Below are 19,541 nucleotides of genomic sequence, written 5' to 3' on the forward strand. Positions count from 1 at the left end.
GGACTTCTGTAACCAAGTGTCCATGAATGGCTCCACAGCCAGTTTTGCTGTCCCTGAGGAAATTAGGAACTAAGGAACTGTGTCAAGGAAATGCCCTTCCAGCTTCAGTTATCTGCCAGCAGAACTAATGATGGGTTTTGCCTAAATTAGGGAACAAACAGCAAGGGTTTTTCTCTCTCAGGAGGTTTTCCCTGAGTCTTCCCTGCTGGTCACAGGGCAGAGGTGCTCACTGTTACATGAACATACACACAGACTGTTTGTGAGGGACCTACTTTAATTTGACACTGATCTTTTATACCATGCCAAACATCACTGAAGGCTGGGACTTTATCTCAGTGCACTTGTATGTCTTTAGGCACAAATACACATCATATTTGTGATGCTGTAGGTAGCAAGAGCCAAAGTTAGTCCTGGTGCTGACTTGTGCTACCAAGACTTGGTTTGTGTTTTCAGCATCCCAGCCACATGTGCAAACACTGGGAACTCTCTGGTTCCCTGCCTGTGGGGGCTCATTGTCTGTGCTAAGGCAGTAGTGTTCTGAGCCTGCTATCTCACCTTCCACAGGGAATTATGGAGGTTCACACATAAATGCTCTGATTCACTGCAAAACATAATCCTCACCTTGGAGTTAAAAGTTTTCAGATGAGAATTATGGTTGTGTACACTGAACCCCTAAAGCAGCTCCTAGCAGCACTGCATGTGCTGGGATTGGTGTTAGCACAGGGGTGTCAGCCCTGGAGAACTGACTGGGAACCAACTGGCCTTTGGCTGGAAATGAGCCAGGAATGCAGCTGATATTTCCTGATGATGTTCTTTTTTGTAAGGAAGCTTCACTGGGAGATGGTTTAGTAGTATAAATAATAACTGCTGAATTACCAAAATTGCCATAATTTCTGGGGGGAAAAAAGGCTATAAGAGTCAATGGCATTTCGAAATCCATGATGGCTCTATGAGGAATTTCACTTTCCCATTCTATATCCTTAAAGCTGTGGCATTCTAAAACTTACAGCATAGCATTGCATACTTGTGCATATTGTGTGGTGGTTCAGTGAGGGACTTTTATGGGTGCAAAATATCTCTTGGGAACAAAATCTGTATTTGATTTAACTTCCAGTTTCCCAGCATTGAAGTGAGATAAGAATATTTTCCATGGAATACAGTGAAATATTACTATGGTTTCTGTACAGCCTATGATTGCTCAATCTCCAGCCTGTTTTTTTCCTGTGCTGGGTTTTGAGGACATCATCAAACCATGAATTCTGTCTTCCCTTAATCCTGCTTTGCTGGTGAAGCCTGTTAAGCACTAAGGGAAGGAGTGATGTCCCTGATATTTGGTGCATTCTGGCATTGACAGTTGTGCACAGCCAGTATCAAGGAGGTGTGTGAAGAGTCACCCTGCTGGGCTGGTGTCTCAGAACTGTTGATAGGGCAGTGACTTGTTACAGCTGCTCAGAACAATATGTTTTCTTCGTGGTCATTGCTGCCAAATAAATGCAGCTCTAAATAATACTATTTACAAAATGTTGAAAGGAAACAGAACAGCTTCTTCAGACACTCCCATCATTGTGCCAAGTCATGAGAAAATCAGAAGTTTCTTACCTTGACCAAAATTTTCCTCAAATTATGTAACTTAGATTTGTCTCTGATGTAAATGCATGCTTTTTCTGTTAGTGGGACATGCAAGTAACAAAGATTATTGGTTGAGAATGGTTCCCTAAGAGTAGCTCTTCCTCAACTGAATTATGTAACTTATAAAACCTGCTTTTCATTCTCCTTTCTAAAGCTCAAGAATTTAGTTATTATGCATGTAGAGTCTTTCCTGGTTCTCTTAAAGCTCCTTTATTTTTCTTTCTCTCTTTTTCTCTGTCTTGATGTCCTTCCTCTCTTGCTCCTTAAGGCCTTGGAATATCTTTTCAAGTTCATTGTCCAATCTCGGATCCTTTACTCCAGAGCTACTTGTGGAATGGAGGAGGAGCAGTTCCGCTCCAGCATCCAGGAGCTTTTCCAGTCCATCAGATTTGTGCTCAGCTTGGACAGCAGGAGCTCTGAGACTCTCATCTTCACACAGGTTTGCTATTTCCTGCACTCCCACTGGCAAAGCACGAGGCAGCTGTTCCTGCACGGGTAGGAGGTGTGGGCATGTGGGGGTTAAATGCAGGTCAGGGGAGTTTTCCCCCCTAACAAGCTGGTGGTGCTGGAAAACAAGACACCCATGAATGGCATTAGACAGTGGCTTTGCACAGGTGAGCTGGACTGGGGGCACTCTAGGAGGAAGTGACTTCTCATATGAGAATGCAGTTTTTGCTGTTCACAAAAGTGAACTGTGTTTTCAAGTCTCTCTCGTTCCTATGTCTTATGGTTGGCCTCAAGAATTTATAACTCCTTCATTATAGTACTTCAAATCAATACCTACAGTCACAGCAGCATCACAGTGATAAGTTCAACTGATGTATTTGCACTCAGATATACAATTCCAGCATGTGCTAAAATTACAGTCAGAAGCATGTGCAGCCTGACCACAAACATGTTGTGATGCCCATACTCATCTCTAATGCATCACTGAATATGGCCCAGGGGACTTTGTGAAGATTCCACGTGGGCTGAAGACAATACTCCAAGTTAGCAAGGATGCTGCTGAGTTCTGATTCAGTTTTAAAGACCACTGTACTGCATTACATACTCCTGCATTTAAGTTTTAAATGTCAAACATGCTGTTCTATGCCTCTGCTCAGAGAATGTCAGAATGGAGCACCCAGAGCTCCCTGGAAACGTGAAGGTGGTTTGTAATCACTAATGCAGAATTACAGATGTTTGGAACACCTGCTGTATTTTGCCAAAGAAGCAGCTGCTGTGAACATTGCAGCCAAGCAGTGACTCTGCTTGGCTCAGGAAGCTGCCAGTGGAGTGATCTCTTTCTTAAGGAGCTGCTCTGAAAGATTTGAGAACAGCTGCTCTAATATTTTATTTAATCATCCATTAGTAGTTATAATATGATGAGCCAGGAACAAGAGAAAACAGTGCACAGAATTTTGCAGACAAAGTGATGGTGAATGGAAACAGTATCTGCTGAATGTTTTCCAGTTGTGTTGGTCCCAGATACAGAGGGAGAGTCACTTTGAAGATGGGGGATTTTCCCTTTTTCTCTTTGTTTCTCTTTTTAATTTTTTTCCTCCTTTCTCTCACTATGGTATTTCTTACTTTGGACTTTTATAATTTGTAAACCCTGTCCTTGTTGAATCTTTGAAAAGTTTACTTTTTGTTTCCCCCTTGCCACTGTGTTGCCCCCTGATCCCATTGCCCCATAGGCCCCCCAGGCTGGAGGGCAGGCGAGCGGAGCCGCGACAGGTGCCCCACAAAAATGTGGGGGCACAACAAGGCCGACATTTAATTCTGTAAGTAATGATTCCCAAGACTGCTCGAGTGTTTCATTGTGGATGTTCCCAGTTAATCTCTTTTCCCTACCCCAAACACTCTTTTCCTGCATATGAACTGAACTTGGATTTTTTTAAGTGGCTGGTACTTTAAAACTTGGAGATGTGGAATATTTCAGTTATTCATGGAGCAGTTTATGGCATCCACACACCAAAAAGACAGAACTGAGGATGTACACAAGATTATAAGTTAAATTGTTCAGGGAGCCAAGCATTTGTTTCTTATTTGATTACTAGTTCTGGAAGTCTGGACAATTGTAAATTCCCACAGAAATGCTCGAGGCCCTGGCAAACATAATTTCCCTCACATTTGTCCTCTTCTCCAGGATATTTGAGAGATCTCAGTAGCTCAGTTTTTTACAGCAATGGGAGTAAAACTGATTTCCTTCCTCTCAGGCAATTAGTTTGACATGAGTAATGTTCCAGCATATTTTGGAGTGTTGTGCAATAATGGGACCTTTCAAGGAACTGTTGAAATGATGTTGCCTCAGGACAGCTCCAAATCTTCCTGAAGAGATCCCATGCCTACCCTTGGGGTTATACAGAAATCCTCCTGCTTTATAAGTAACAGAAAGTTTAGGAAAACTCCTGTAAGGATTTGTTGGGCCAATATTGTCATTTCACTTTTATTATCCCAAAGATAAAGACAGTGACTGGATTTGTGGCTGTTACTGCCTTCCAAGAGTACCAGGAGCTAGTGAAAACGATTTATACTTACTTATTTTGTTAGTGCATTGTAGGTATGCAGGAAAAAATAGGTGACAACACTCAGGAGGCCTTGTAGGGGTTTGTGTAATCTGAGTTGATTGTAACAAAATAAGATTTTGAGAGAGAATGAGTGGAAGAAGGAAGTAAATTCATATTCAGAATAATTTAATGAGCTCTACAATGTTAGTTGTAAAAATATCTTGATTTTGCTCAAATACTATTAATTAAATTTCACTGTTGAAGGAAAAAAGACTTGGCAAAGAAAGAGGCTGGGATTATATGGATCAGGAGAGTCATGTCAGTATGGAAGAGATACAGAAATGTTTATGCAATAGAAAACAAAGGAAAAGGAAAATACTGACAGTGGTGAAACTCTGGAAGGGCAAAGCTGGGCAGAGATCTGCAGTGAAGTCTGGTAAATCTGAACTCGTTGCAGGAAATCACTGGAGGGTTTGTGTGGAGAGCTTTGGGGAAGGGTGGTGGGAATGGCAGGAAGGGAAGAGTGGAGGTGAGGCTGGTCCAAGACAGCAACCATCTAGAAATTTAAATAGTTACAGTGAGGAAGCAGATGTGGAGCTTGGGTAGGATGTAGAGGAAGGGAAGAATTTTAAAACATTAGAGGCAGTGGCAGTTCTTTGATACTACACCAAGCGTGCACAACTTGAGCATAGGGTGATGCATGGAATTTTCTACTCTTGTGAAAAAACTAATTGAAAAATAGGAAATAAGACATGAAGAGGTTTTTGTCGTTGTGCTGATACTACTTCTGCACTTTAAGAAACACTTTCAAGGATAGCTCCAGCTTACTGGGAATATATGTTACTGCAAGAATCACATGCACACTCGCATGATGTGATGCCTCTTTCACGTGGACTCACACCCCGCCCCTGCTGCAAAAATCCTGGAATGTCACATGGCAGAGCTGGTTAAGGGTCTGTCAGCAGGTTCTTCACTTCAGGATGTTTTCTAAAGTGTTTGAACTGTCTTAGGTAGTTGCTTAATACAAACAATTGGTATAGAACTCTCTCATCAGAAGTAAGTGTCATATTAACTGAAAAAAGTAAACCAACAAAAATGGACTATGTTCTGTTCTCTGATATCTCAATTTTTTTTCTGTTTTATAAGCTATATCCTAAAATACAGCTTTTTGAAGCTGTATCTATCTGCACAACTCATCCTAAGATTTACTATTGCAGCAGCACTTGGTTATTGTTCACTCTGAGCTCCAGGTGCCACAAGCCATGACCACCAGCCATAGCTCAGTCTGTAGTAGCTTTGTGCAGACCCTTCATTCAGTGCTGCTGCTGTTTGCAGCTCCCTGCACTGAGCTGCAGGTGCTGAGCTCCCTCCTGTACCCGCAGGCTGCCCTGCTGAACTCGTTCCCTGCCATCTTTGACGAGCTGCTGCAGATGTTCACGGTGCAGGAGGTGGCAGAGTTCGTGCGGGGCACGCTGGGCAGCATGCCCAGCACCGTGCACATCGGCCAGTCCATGGACGTGGTGAAGCTGCAGTCCATCGCCCGCACGGTCGACAGCCGCCTCTTCTCCTTCTCAGGTGAGCCAGGGCTCAGCCTGCTGCCCCACCTTGGGTGCTTCTGCAGTGGCTTTGTTGGAAACAATTCCCTGCTGAATGCCAGTAATGTTGGTAATTATTTCCCTTGGCAGCATCGTTGAGAAATCCATTCGTTCGCTCCTTGGTTGGAGCAGGGTGCCAGTAAAGCCAACATTGTGGGTTTGATTCCTCTTTTCACAAGGGCTTGCACTTCAGAGTTGGATTCCATGACCCTTGTGTGTCCCAACTCAGAGCATTCTGCAACTCTATTAACTCTGTTCAACACAAATACTTAACAAGTTTCACTATAGTAGGAAATGTTTATAAATCCATCACGCATAAATTGTAGTTACTAAAGGTTGATAAACATATATTTAAAAATCGAGTCAATTATTAAAAGTGCCAAATCTCACTTTAGACTTTGCATTGCTCTTATCATAGACAGGAAGAAAACCTTCTTTTTAGCCAGCTTATGCCTGAGAAAAGGGGGATAATCGTGTGAGAAACCCACCAAATTCCTTTACAGTATCTCTAATCTTTGTATTGCAACTTTAGTATTTCTTTAGCTCAACACTTTAGTAACTAATTCTTAAAATTTTACTTAAAGATACTTATATTATTGCTTACATATACTTTAAAAACAGAACTTTTAAAAATCTTTAAGAGCTCTGTGGAAAATGGGGGAAGATTATTAGTGTATTTCATACATAAAGGTCTGAATGAAAGAAATTACAAAGGTAAAGTGGAAGATAGAAAGCTCCACTGGGTTTCTCTTTCCTGTAGTGAAGACCTCAAGTTAGTGCACTTAAATTATTGTACTCAGTACAAGGTGAGAATGATAACACCACGGAATTTTGTTGCAACCATCCATTGTAATTGTTTGTAAATATTTTCTTTCCTTACATTTGAAATTATTTTCCTCCATTCAGAGTCCCGGCGCATCCTGCTGCCTGTAGTCCTTCACCACATTCACCTCCACCTACGACAGCAGAAGGAGCTGCTAATCTGCTCTGGGATTCTCAGTAGTATCTTCTCCATTATCAAGACCAGTTCTTTGGTAAATCTGCTACTTGATTTTAATTTTTTATTTGCACCGCTGATGGAGTAAAATGAAGAGTGAGACATTTTTTATAGGTTAATGCAGGTTTTTCAAAGAACCTTTTAAAAACGAGATTGTGCTGTCAGCAGGAGAACATCTGAAATGAGGGTCTGGCTCTGTGTGTGACTCAGAGCATCCTGGTGACACAGTGTGCTTGCTGTTAGGAGGGAGAAATCGCATACACCCTCACCAGCTTTGACACTGTTTAGTTTTTGTCATGCAAGCCCAGAACTTAGATGTCAGTGGAGTTTAAAAGTTCTGCACAGCTCAAGGACTCACAGTTCTGTAAGAGACAGTAACTAGCACTTTGTGGTTCGTATTAAAAGAATACTCTAAAATTATCCAATCTATGAAATCCCACTTACTTCTGGAAATTGCTGCTGAGTTTCAACACCCAGCTTTGACGGTCATAATACTCTGATCTCAAATGATAACTAGATCATGTAAAGCAATGCTCACAAAGAGGGGGTGGTGAAGTTTCCCCACCTGACTAAAGCAGGAAGCTCATGATGCTAAATATAATTCATACCAATGTGCATTTCCAATTACAAGTCATGGTTCTGTGAGAAAGGAATGAGATGAAAGGTATCATGGAAATAAGTTAAAATAATACTGCCATGGAGTAAAGGTTCCTGAACATAATCTGCTCCTGTTGTGTTCTAGGCCTTTGATTATAGACTAACTTCTATGGCTGTGACCCTGAATGTTTCCATCAGAGACTGTCAAGGTAACACACACACACACACTGACAGAACAACAGGATCTGGTACCAATGAGGAGTTTGATTGTACTTCTTTGAACCTGTTCTGGAGTTCTCTGTCCCAGCAAGCCTGTGGTATGGCTGACTCAGCAGAACTGTCTTTACCCGTTCCATCTCTCCAGTTTCTAACTGTCTGTCTGCTCACCTCTTGCTGTAGGAGGGAGATGTCGTGGAGGAGGTTGAGATGATGGTGGAGAGCCTCCTGGATGTGCTGTTACAAACTCTGCTCACAATCATGAGTAAATCGCAGTCTCAGGAGGCGGTAAGAGGGCAGCGCTGCCCGCAGTGCACAGCAGAAATCACTGTTAGTAACTAACAATCAGTTTCTATTTCCTGCTTCTCTAACCTCTGGTTCAGTCCCTCACCACCACTGGCACCTCATCATCATCTCTGCTGCATGAATGCCCAAGGCTTTGTCTCTTTCCCTTAATAAGCCACAAACCCATTCCTTCCTCCCTGCACTAGTGAGGGCTGCAGGAAGCTGTGGAGCTCAGGAAGCTTTAGTGGATTTCCAGAATATTTTCTTGTTTGTCTTTGCAGCTGTGATTTGAGAGTTATTGCTTAATACTTGAGATACTGGGGAGCTGCCTGGGATTTCACCCCTAAGGTGGTATCAGCAGGGGCTATGATGAGTTTCAGGCTGTGATCCCCAAAATTTAAGTTATGACTGTGCTCTGCTTAACATCCTGGAGAGCTCCTGTGCAGGGTCATTGATTATTTCATGCAGATGAAACACAGCATACTTTTTCAAAAGAAATTAAGAGATGCTCAGTCAAGTGAACTGTTGAGCTTGGTGGGAGAAGCCACCACTTTACCTAGGCTGCCAGCCTTAGCCACAGGGAAGAAATTTTTCTTTGACATGCAGTGGAAGAGAAGAAAAATAATAGAATTTTGCTGTTCAACCTTCTTTCCTGGATTTCTGCCCTTTTCTATTCCAGCCTATTTTAACCTATTTTTGTTTGTCAGTCTCTAATGCAGCTTTTGCACAATGTAGGATGTTAAGCTGCTGTTCAGAGCATCCTTTTTTTAGATTTGTTTTTTTAGCAAATGGCTGAAACCTCAGCAGTGCTGCTGGGGGAAGATGTGCACTAAGGGGCACTTCTCACACAAGAGAGAATGTTGGATCTTGCCTTGTTAGCTCAGATAACAAGATGTTCTTTGAGACAGGACAAGAAAGGCACTGGCTTGCAAATGTCCAGTAATATCTCAGTTTCCTTTTATTGCTGCCATTTGACTTACTGCTGTTTACCACATGCCAGCCCACACAGAAAAGCACATCTTTCTTCCTAGTGAAGTTCAGCCCTGGAAAGTTTATTGCAACAACCCGTGACAAAGCTTTTGGGTAGAGGCTTGAGCCATTTAGAAAAACAATGAAATAGAAGGCACAGCCCCTTGTATTCACTCCTCAATTTACATTTCACAGCACGGTGATATGTGGATTTTTATTAGACATGGCTTGGATTTGTGCATTTTCCAAATTAATTTCTCTGTTGCAGAAAAAAATAGTGTTGTGCAAGGGACTGGCAGTCAACAGACCCAGTCTTGATATTTTTGGCACCCCTTTGCTTTTCTCTTGGACAGATTGCTTAACTTTTCTGTGCTTTGCTTTCAGATTTGTAAAATGGGGGAGCTCCTCTTTGGAAAACACTTTGGGATGTTGTGGTAACTGGTTAGGGTGCATCTGCTTTGCAGAATTACAGAAATGTAATTGTAGCTCATGTAGGCTTACCCAGACTGTGCTCAGGAAATCTAACTGCAGTCCTGTCAGTACTGGAGCTTTGACAGCACAGAACTTGGTGAACACTAATAAGCCATATATTTACAAGCTTCCAGACACCTTCTGTAGCCCAGCCTGATCCCAAGCTGTCACTGCTTTACTGATCAGAGTCACTCAGTTCAAATAATTGCTGGTCTGTTGGCATGAGCTGCAGTCACACCTCTGCCAGACACTGTATATTAAGTACATAGAAAAGGTATTGTCAAAACCTGCATGCTTGGAGGGTGATTTGTTAATGTCGGTATTAATAATTTACAATTCTTTTTGATTAAACTACAACTTTGATTAAACGACCTTTAAAACCAGCATCTGTGGAGGAGCCTCCTGGAGGTGTTTCCCTGTATTAACAGTAACTCAGGAATTGTTAATCTGCAGTACTTTCAATCTCTGTGCATGCCAATGTCCCATAGGCATTGGGGCCATTTCAGACCCCTCCCTTTATACCTTCCCCCGGGTTAAGCTTTGTATCTATGAAATTTCAGATTGTCTGAATGAGAGTTTCTCATTTGGCCAACAGGGAGAATATGTCTCCTGCCTTTTATCTTTGCTTCGTCAGATGTCAGACACTCACTTCCAGCACTTACTGGACAACTTCCAAAGCAAGGATGAACTGAAGGTACCAAAGGATGTGGTTTTTGTAGGGTGATTCCCTCAGAATGGGAGAGCAGAGGGGAATCCCTCCAGCATCACTTGCCCTGATCATTCCCATCTGCTGGCACTCTGTTCAGGGACCTTCCTTTCACTTTTAGAATCGTTGGTGTAGTGTTGCAAAAACACATTTAAGACCACAGGGCACCAAATTATCTTTATAACAGCAAATAAAGTCTCAGGATAGATGTCATTGGACATGAAGGATATTGTAATTGTTACATATAAAACACAGGCAGAGGAACAGGATTTTTTTTTTAATCGTGTGAATGTGAAGTCAGTTGTTGTATAGCATTTTACTACATGTTCAGTATGCACTGGAGCTTTCTTACAAAGGGTATTGATTTTATGCCAGAAGAGAATTTCAGGCCTTTTGGGGGTTACAAATGTCTCTGGCAGATGAAATCTTTTTTGGGAAAGCTATAACCTTACCACTCCACTTGCTGCATGCTTCTTTGTGAACATCAGCTTAAATTAGGGCTCTCCATGAACAGCAGGGGTTGGTGAGGGGCACAGACCCCTGACATTTTGAAATGGCACTTCTCACACCAGCAGAACTTCTTACCTCAGCTTCGATGGGGAAGAGGAGTATCTCCAGAAACAGCCTGTTTAAAAGGCAGAATAATCCTATAAATAAAGACAAGTTTTTATATAAAACTATTTTGTTTAGCATTGCACTCAAATATGCACAATAAGAACAATGTAACGTGGCAGGAATTTCTGTTACCTTAACAAATGAAATGGAGAAGCAATGAGAAGTCCTTTCTGGAAAGACTTTCAGGTTTTAAATGTTTTGTGTGCATATAGAGAAGCTGAATAAATCAGGGAGATTAATTTGGGATGATAAAATTCTTATCTTTAGGTTGCAGGGTTCAGTGTATCTCAGGTTGATAGTTATCTGAGATTTCTGCCTTTCTGATAACTTTCAAATTGGTCAAAGGAAAATGATTGGGTAAATTAATTCATAATAAATTTTAATAGATATTTTAAAAGCCATCTAAACTATAGTTCTTATGTCAGACCTGTGTAAAGGTCATTGAACTAAAATTTGTCTTTATGCCCAAAAGAACTGTTGTATCTCTGATAATCCGAGTATATGTTCCAAGAGTACCATAAAGGCTGAAGAACTTATATATTACTCTTTTTTTCCCATCAAATATGGCTGCTAAAATATTTCCAATACTTTTTCTGGCATGGAAAGACATTTTATTCACTTACCACTGTTACACTTTGGGCAAAATGAGACCAAAAGTCAAGGAGCTTCTAATGCTTTACTCCGAGCTCAGTTACACCAAGATATTCTTCACACACCCTCCATTAAGGCATAATGATAGTATGGTTTTGAAGAACTCCTGCTCTGCCAGTTTCTCTGCTATTTTGATTTTGTCTGGAAAGAAAACAAAACAACAAAATCATAGTTTGCAAGGCCAGCAACTTGTCCCTTTTAATCTTCACTGTTCTGTAGAGACATGGAGGTGCAGGTAATCAAAAACCAGAAACGTCTTCAGGTTTGGGGATTTGTTTTTGGAAAGCAAACATTCAGCTGAATGTGTCTCAGAGCTCTTTGCTGCTGTGTGTTGCCAGAAAAGGGGTTTTCTGTTACTATTTTAGAAAGCCTGTGTAGGAGTTTTATTGGGCTTGGGGTGTGGTTAGTTCTCAAATCGTGACATAAGTCCAAAGAAATTTGGACAGATCAATTAATAAAATGAATGCATTAAAAAGTGATTATGAGTCCAGTATATTTGAAAATAGCTGCAAATTGACACTGGAACTCTGGGTGGTAATATGAGAAGTCAGCTACAATGATGCACACAGGGAACATTTTCATCTCCCTGTAGAAGTGATGATTTTAAAGAAGCTGGATGTTGTATTTTAGATGCAAACAAAAGGAATAGAGTCATATTCCAATGTATGTTGCTTCCATGTTTCCAGGTGAATGGCCTTGCAATATAAGTAGGGTACACTTAGCTTAATTGTCTTTCTTACAATCAAGAAAATAGATTCACTTGCAACTGCTGCTGATTTTTACTTATTTTTCCCTGTGTGGCAGGAGTTCCTCCTGAAGATTTTCTGTGTGTTTCGGAACCTGATGAAGATGAGTGTCTTTCCTCGAGACTGGATGGTGATGAGGTTGCTCACCAGCAAGTAAGTAGAGGAGCAGGTGTAGTGTTGCCATTCTGTGGCAGTTAAAGCCTGGGGGCAGTGTTTTTCCTCAAACTGAGATGTGAAGATCAAGACAGGAATCCTGGAGTGCTGGTGCTTATTCTGCTGTTGTTGTAACACTCTGCACCAAACCTGTGTGTCCGTGGGTTTGTTAAACTCCACCAGCATTCTCAGAGCCAGGAGTTAAAAGCAGAGCTGAAGGAGCTGCCCTGAGGGGCCCAGCAGCTCCAGCACACAGGGCAAAGCCCAGCTCCCCACACCAAGGGCTGTTTATGAGCCTCTCACTCCCTTGCCCCAGGCAATCCCTGCACTGAACATCTGTTTTTCCCCATGAAATCCCTCCTTAGCCAAGCCAGGAGAGGCATTGGGGTATTTTGGAAAAGGGGGAGCAGACCTTAGCCATGACACCAAAGCATTACACAGAGTTCTCTCTCAATTCAGTTCCTTCTGCCATTTTAATGCTGTTTTATCTCAGTTTCTTTCTTCTGCTGGGTTAAGCACTGTGCTCTTTGGATCAGCAGCAGTGTTGAACACAGGGTGGCTGGAATTATTCACTAGTTTCCTTAGCTAAACTAGCTGTGGGATTGCCACTGGCTGAATGACAGCTGGAGCGTTCCCACTCTGAGGAAGCACCATGGAAATGCTCCTCAAGGCTGCTTGCTCAGCTGAGCTGAATGCTCTGCAAGTCCACCCTGCTAATGAGAAGTGAAAGGAGTGGATTTCAGTAATTCAAGCATAAAGATTCAATGAAGTTCTGTAAGGAAAGAAAAAATCCACCTGAAACAGGAGCTCCCTCAGATGCTGCAGGTTACCTGTTCCCTTGGGCATAATTTTGCCACAAAGCATTAGACTGACAGTTACACAGATACTACTGTTGCCTTATCTACATGCCATTTATTAATCTATCATGTGCCTTAATTGCCTTTCACTAAGGTGTATGTAGCCAGCAACAAAAAATAACATGGAACCAAAAATTGGCAAAACACTCACAAATATCTTGAGTTGAATGACAGTGAGATAAAGAACCATTGTATAGACAAGAACAAAGACAGCTCAAACTTTTTGAGTTACTCTCCTCTGGGGAAAAAAAAGTTTCTGCTTAGAACAGGAGGAAAAGGAGTGTATTATTCCATTTCCCTTGTGGTCTTATGGCCCAGTCATGCAAAATTGACAGGATTTTAAAGGCTCCTGTGTAAATTCTAAAAGTTACAATAACAGTGAAAGTTCATAATCTTGTATTAATTAGCACAAATTGTTCATTAAAGCATAGAACGATGACTTCTGTGTAAATATCACAGAGATTACACAAAGAACGCTATTCTTTGTACCTATAGTAAAACCAGCACCACCAATCACTGTAATAATTTGTATTCCAGATTCAAATGTTCTCTTTTTGTTTTCTTTTCTTTGTTTTTGGCTGCAGTATCATAGTTACAACAGTTCAGTACTTGTCTTCTGCCCTGCATAAGAATTTCGCAGAAACGGACTTCGATTTTAAAGTAAGAATTGATTGAGAAAATGTTCTGACATCTTTTCAACCCAGCAGTAACAAAGGAACAGGAGCTGCCCTCTGCATTAGCTGATGATATTTGCAGCATTTATTAGAGTGTCTGTCAGGAAGATGACCTAACTGATAAAGGACAGGAATGGAATCTGCTGTGGAATTGATGGGAAGCAGAACAGATACAGTGTGAGATCAAATCAGGAAAATTCAGTCCCTCATAAAGGAAACAAATAATTCCATAAGCATGGGGCTAATGGAGTGTGCTGTCTTCCAGACTGATGGCCAATGCAATGTAAACTCAGGCAATGCTTTTCCTGAAGCTGGGGAATTCATAAACTTCCTCTTGCAGAGTTGTCTCTGGCTGATGACACAAAACCTGGAGGAATACAATCCTAGGGAGTTTTGTCCCTGGGTCTGATGCAGTTGGAGCTGGGCAGAAAATTCAGTGTTAGTAAGGAAGAGCTACCAGACATGCAGCTGGGGACAAGTGCACACACCAAGCTGGCAAAAACCTCATCTCTTTGGGAAAACAGACCAAATTATAGGGGTCTCATTCATGAGATAATTTGATCTCTGGAAATTTTTGACAGATAAAATCTGTTCAACCTACAGAGAAACAATTTGAAAGTTTGCTGATGTCACCAAGTTTATTCATTCTTGAGCTCTGATGCTCAAGAAGAAAAGGGAAGAGGAAAACCCACTGGCATTGCTTTTGTGGGGGTTCTCATTTCAGTTCTTACCAGGGTTTAAATAATCCATTTGTACTCTTAAGAGTTAATTTGTATCTCCATAGCAAGAGACATATTGATGAAGTTATCCCTTGATTTTCAAAAGGAGTCTATGTCATTCTCCACTTCTTTCAAACTTACTCTTGGCGTGTAATGTTCTAAAATTCCTTCTCTTGTCACAGGTGTGGAACTCTTATTTCAGCCTGGCAGTTTTGTTCATAAACCAGCCAAGTCTCCAGCTAGAAAATGCCACCCCACCTAAGAGGAAGAAGATTCTGGATAAGTAAGGATATGTTTTGTTGAGTTCCCACCTCAAAAAAGAGCCTTATTTTCCTACCATAATTCTCTGTGATTTATTATGAAAGCTGGGATGTGGAAATGCCTGGGAAATGAATAACTAGATCTCCCAATACAGCAACCAGCTATTAGTCAAGTTGTTTGATATTCTTACATTGACATAAATGTGAATTGAATTTTTTTAACCATTTGATTATTTTTTCACATCACTGCCTTGCAAGTTTTTCTTGCCTGGGCAGCTCTGACTCTGTTGTCTCTCAGGTATGGTGATATGAGAGTGATGATGGCCTATGAGCTCTTCAGCATGTGGCAGAACCTGGGTAAGCCTTTCCCTCTCTCACCTGACAACCAAAGCCAAAGGAAAAACACATTTTTGACAGATTTTAAATTTTTTTAAAATGTTTTGTGGCATCACAGAATCCTTTGTTTCTCTGAAGAGAAGCATTTCCCTCACCAAAACTCTCTTCTGCACTGTATTCTAGAGGAAAATAATAAAATATTTGCTGATAGAGATGACAAATACAAGGATATGAGAAGGGATGAATCATTAAGAGAGCAAAGGAGTGACACAAGTCAGATTGGATAACTTAATAATGTGGCTGCAAAATATTCACCAAGCCAAATACAAATATTTTATGTGTAGGAATATAGGTAGGAGTTGCTATTAAAAAAAAAAAAAAAAAAAAAAAAAAGACTACAAATGTACCATGCTGATAATCAGCTGAATGGGAGCTACCTGTAAAATGTTATGAGTAAAGGAGATTTTGTAATCTTTGAGAAAATATGTAAGAATCTGGAGGAAGAGAAGAGGGACCATATTACTGTCACAGTGTTTTCCCTAAGTGCACTTGATTCTAGATTAGTTTGCCCAGTCTTGCTTTCTACAGCTAAAAGAAACAACAAAATACAAAAACTAAAAACCCAAGACAAGCTGGACAAAGTTCAGACAACAGTCAGGAAGGGTACAGAAGTAAGAAAACTGAATAAGCCTGATTTGTCTTGCACAGCTAAAATGATCCAGCCAGAACTGGTCCCAGTTCAAAGGATCTGTGTGGAGAATAGAAGGCCCTCCAAGATAACAGAGACCCAATACCCAGAAAATGATGCTGGACAAACTCAGCTGAGAAGTGAGAAGCCAGTTTTAGATGTGTAGATGCAGACATTTATCAGTGGATGCTGTTCCAGATCAGGCTCTGTTGAGTTTCTCTCTGGAGCAGTGCAGTAGTGTGGCTCAGAAGAGATTGTGAGCAAAGTGCCTCAGCTCCCTCCTGGAGCAGATCCCCTTGGTCCCAGTCAAGGGCAGTTAGGAAATCGAGACAGCAGTGGGCACCAAGAGCTCCATAGGTCCTTTAAATTTAAACATGTTCTATTAAATACCATTGTTCTCACAGCCCTTTCAAAATCTTCATGAATTAGAAGTACTCCTGGCCCCTTTTTCCAGTTAGTTTGTTTTAGTTCATTACTTTTGACAGTCTGAATTCCTTTGCAAGTAAAATGCACTGACAATTTTTGCTGAAGGTTTTCACAGTGAAATCAAAAATGCTCTTAGAGACTTTGCAAGAAAGGGTATAAAGCAAATACTGATTTTTCATCCTTTTTCAGGAAAAGAATGTTTTTCTTTTGTAATGCTCATGCTTACAAATGTGTAAATGTCATTATTGCAAGGGTTCCCTATTTTCTCAGAAACAGACAGCAAATGCTTTTATTTAATTACAGTTATTTTGTGTTGTAGGTGAGCACAAGATTCACTTTATTCCGGGAATGATTGGCCCCTTTCTGGGTGTTACACTTGTTCCACAACCAGAAGTCAGGAATATCATGATCCCAATCTTCCATGACATGATGGACTGGGAGCAGAGAAAGAATGGCAACTTCAAACAGGTGAGGGCACTTCCCAAGCTTTCCTTTTCTAGATCTGTCTGCAGTCCAGCTGGAAGCAAGGAGTTTGTACTTGTTGATCTGTTTCTGACTGTGAAGATGTCATGTAAATATATATAAAATAGAAAATCCAAGACCTAATTCACAAAACTACCACAGGACCCCCAAGATTGTTTAAGCAGTGCAAACTGCATTTCCCATGAACATGGAGAAGAGGAGGGATGTGCTCAGCACATCACACATGTGGAAAAGAATTTTGTAGGGGCTGGGCTATCACTGCTCCCAGTGGTTTCACTTAGATTATTAGTCAGCCATTAAATGGGTCAGACTGAGAACCAAAAATGGGGATGCAAAGATTTAGCCAGTCGTTGTGAAAACAATGCTCTCTGCTTTCTGTCTTCAATTTGCAGCTAGGAAGTGCTATTGTATAATTAAATCATTAAACCATGCCTTGAAACAGACTTTGGTAGCTGTTTTTATTTTCAGAAATTGCAGCAGCTCTCCAGGAAGGGTTAAGTCCAACAAGAGCTCTGCAGTTTCCACCTGCTGTGAGCTCTGATTGCAAATCAGGGAGAGAAATCTTCATCATTCTGTTTCCCAGTCGTGGCCAGAGAATTGCTTAGATTTTCTACTGCAAACCAGATCCCTGAAGTGCAGAGCATTGTTAATGAAGGATGGGTTTGGTCTGGATCCTTGCATGACAGTGTTTCATTGTCATTGTGCTGGGGCAATACTGGGGGCTGGTATCTGCAGAGAAGTGCTCTGAAGGAGTAAATCACCATTAAATTATAATAATTCATGTGCTTAATTATTTGCACAGTCATTAAAATGCCAGCTCTAATCTATCATTTCAGGAGAATAGCAGGCTTTTCCCATAACCTGATCTATTAAAGGCTGTGTGGAAAAGTATTATCAGGAGCTTGTTTTTCTTCCTCTTTGACCCCTGTGATTGCTACAATTGTTATTATTTACTATTATTATTACTGCAATAGCATTTTGATCATAGTCCTCTTTCCATTTGTTTTAGCATAACAATAGAACAGTCTTTCTCTGGAATTTACAGTAACAAGCACCTACTGTCACCTTCGAGTTTCTGGGCCTATTTATATTTTCTGTATCAAGATGAACTCTTCATAATCTTCATTTAATTTTTATACTCACTAGTGTATTTTAAACTACAGCTCCATTAATATTTCTTAAATTACCTGTGGAGCAAATTTCCACACTGTTTTATGAAGCACATATTGTAACTTTTTAAGGTTAAAGATGAAATAATCATCTGTATTAGTGATTAAATAAACAGTTAAATACCCCAAGAGATAATAAACCTCATTAACATTATCTGGTGGAGTTATTTGCTTTCCAGTATAATCCTGGCTAGCTGGACACAGGCATTACTGATTTCTGTTATCACTGTAGATCACAAACAAAGGGAGGGTCTTTTTAATTCTGAGCTTCTCTTCAACTTTTGAATATTCAATTGTTTGTCAGAAAATATAAAAACCCTGAAAACTCATTTTCAAGCCCTTTTTAGGTTTTCTTCAGTAGTTCATGTTTTAACAAGGTTGTTTTTTCAGCAAGGCTGGATAACAATAGTCGGATTCAGGGATGAAATCAGGTCTCCCTTTAATGATTTCAGAGCAAGAGCACCAAGTCCATTTGTGTGCCACTGGCTGATTTGCTTTTCCTTCCCATCTTTACTTCCTTTGCAATTAGGCTGCTGATAAAGGTAGAGAAGCTCAAACTATGCTTGTCTTTAAATAAAAATAAGCCATATTTCTGCAAATAATTTCAGCCTTCAGGAGCCTCTGTCTTCACTAGTAGTGAAACTGTCTTCTGCAGGATTTCTGACTACATGAAATTGTTTTGTTTAATGTTACATACATCAATTTCTGCACTTGAATCAATTTTATGAGAATATCTGATATCACACTTGATATTTAGGGTAAGAATTAATATGTATTCAAAATCTTTCTAAGAGAAACATAATTATGCTGGTGTGGCCGTTTGTAAGCCAAAGTGCCATATAATCATAAAGAGGTTTAATGCAAATAATCTTCCACTACAATGATGCCTGGGTGATTGCAAATCAATGACAGCAGCAGAGTAGAGCAGTGGTGCTGGATATTTTCTCGTTCAGGATGCAGTTTACCTGATGTACTGGTTCACTGGCAGTGTCTGAGTGATGGATTTGGTCACTTCCTGCAGGTGGAAGCTGAGCTGATCGATAAGCTGGACAGCCTGGTGTCTGAAGGAAAAGGTGATGAGAACTACAGGGAACTCTTCAGCCTGCTGTAAGCTTTGCCAGTTCGTGCTCCTCGTGTTGTGCAGGGCCATTGGCAGAGTCAGGCACTGATGTGTGCAGCCACAGATCCTTGGGGAGGGCAGGAAAAGGCTTCTGGCAAGTTCCCATGGAATGGCTCAGAGAAGTAGTGCTGAAAGTAATAGAGAGATCTAAATTCTTCTGTGTCTTTTCTCTGACATCTAATAAAAGGCTGCACAGGTTACCATCCTCCTATCAAAAATTCATTTGCTGCAGGAGCCAGGGCCCTTCTCTTTCCATAGCAGTGAGTGAGATCCTGGCCTCAGGATTGTTTAGAGACACAGAGTCTACAGAGAATCTACAGAATCAGGCCTTGTTAGAGCAAAGGAGATTTTCCTCAGCATTTTCCTTTCCTTCCTCCTATTTTTGAAGGCCATGTTTTGGTTGGTTCAACAGTTGCCAGTTGCTTCCTCCAGAGTCCATTGTGACATTATTTCCACATCCTTTCACACCAATCATTTGTGCTCAGAAGGATAAACTTGAAGATGTTATGTCTGACTTTACACTTCACTACTTTGATTACTGATCTGTCTCCAAATTTTATTTCAAATGTTCCTAGTTTATTTCAGAAGGAATAGACAGACAATTTTATGTGGTCCCCAATAGCACACTGGCTGTTTGAGGCTGTTTAACGCATAAACCTTTGTTTTGCTGGAACCAGTAATTCTTTTTCT

The 19,541-nt window shown here is 40.8% G+C and overlaps 1 protein-coding gene across 11 annotated transcripts in view; it reads left to right on the forward strand.

The window, feature by feature from the left end:
* Positions 1-19,541, forward strand: part of DOCK3 (dedicator of cytokinesis 3) — a 186,951-nt gene that overhangs the window by 129,848 nt on the left and 37,562 nt on the right. For 8 of the 11 annotated variants that reach the window (XM_088171614.1, XM_088171615.1, XM_088171610.1 and 5 more), the window contains exons 23-33: positions 1,898-2,068; positions 5,501-5,693; positions 6,620-6,747; positions 7,707-7,853; positions 9,844-9,942; positions 12,025-12,119; positions 13,561-13,636; positions 14,552-14,652; positions 14,928-14,986; positions 16,399-16,547; positions 18,753-18,838. In XM_088171614.1, coding sequence (XP_088027740.1) covers positions 1,898-2,068; positions 5,501-5,693; positions 6,620-6,747; positions 7,707-7,853; positions 9,844-9,942; positions 12,025-12,119; positions 13,561-13,636; positions 14,552-14,652; positions 14,928-14,986; positions 16,399-16,547; positions 18,753-18,838 — 1,304 coding nt within the window. Of the gene's footprint in view, positions 1-1,897; positions 2,069-3,305; positions 3,393-5,500; positions 5,694-6,619; positions 6,748-7,706; positions 7,854-9,843; positions 9,943-12,024; positions 12,120-13,560; positions 13,637-14,551; positions 14,653-14,927; positions 14,987-16,398; positions 16,548-18,752; positions 18,839-19,541 lie in introns of all 11 variants that reach the window. The other 3 variants (XM_088171612.1, XM_088171611.1, XM_088171617.1) reach the window with 2 other exon arrangements.

This window comes from Sturnus vulgaris, chromosome 11, assembly GCF_052056855.1.
Source record: "Sturnus vulgaris isolate bStuVul1 chromosome 11, bStuVul1.hap1, whole genome shotgun sequence".
NCBI classification, from domain to species: Eukaryota; Metazoa; Chordata; class Aves; order Passeriformes; family Sturnidae; genus Sturnus; species Sturnus vulgaris.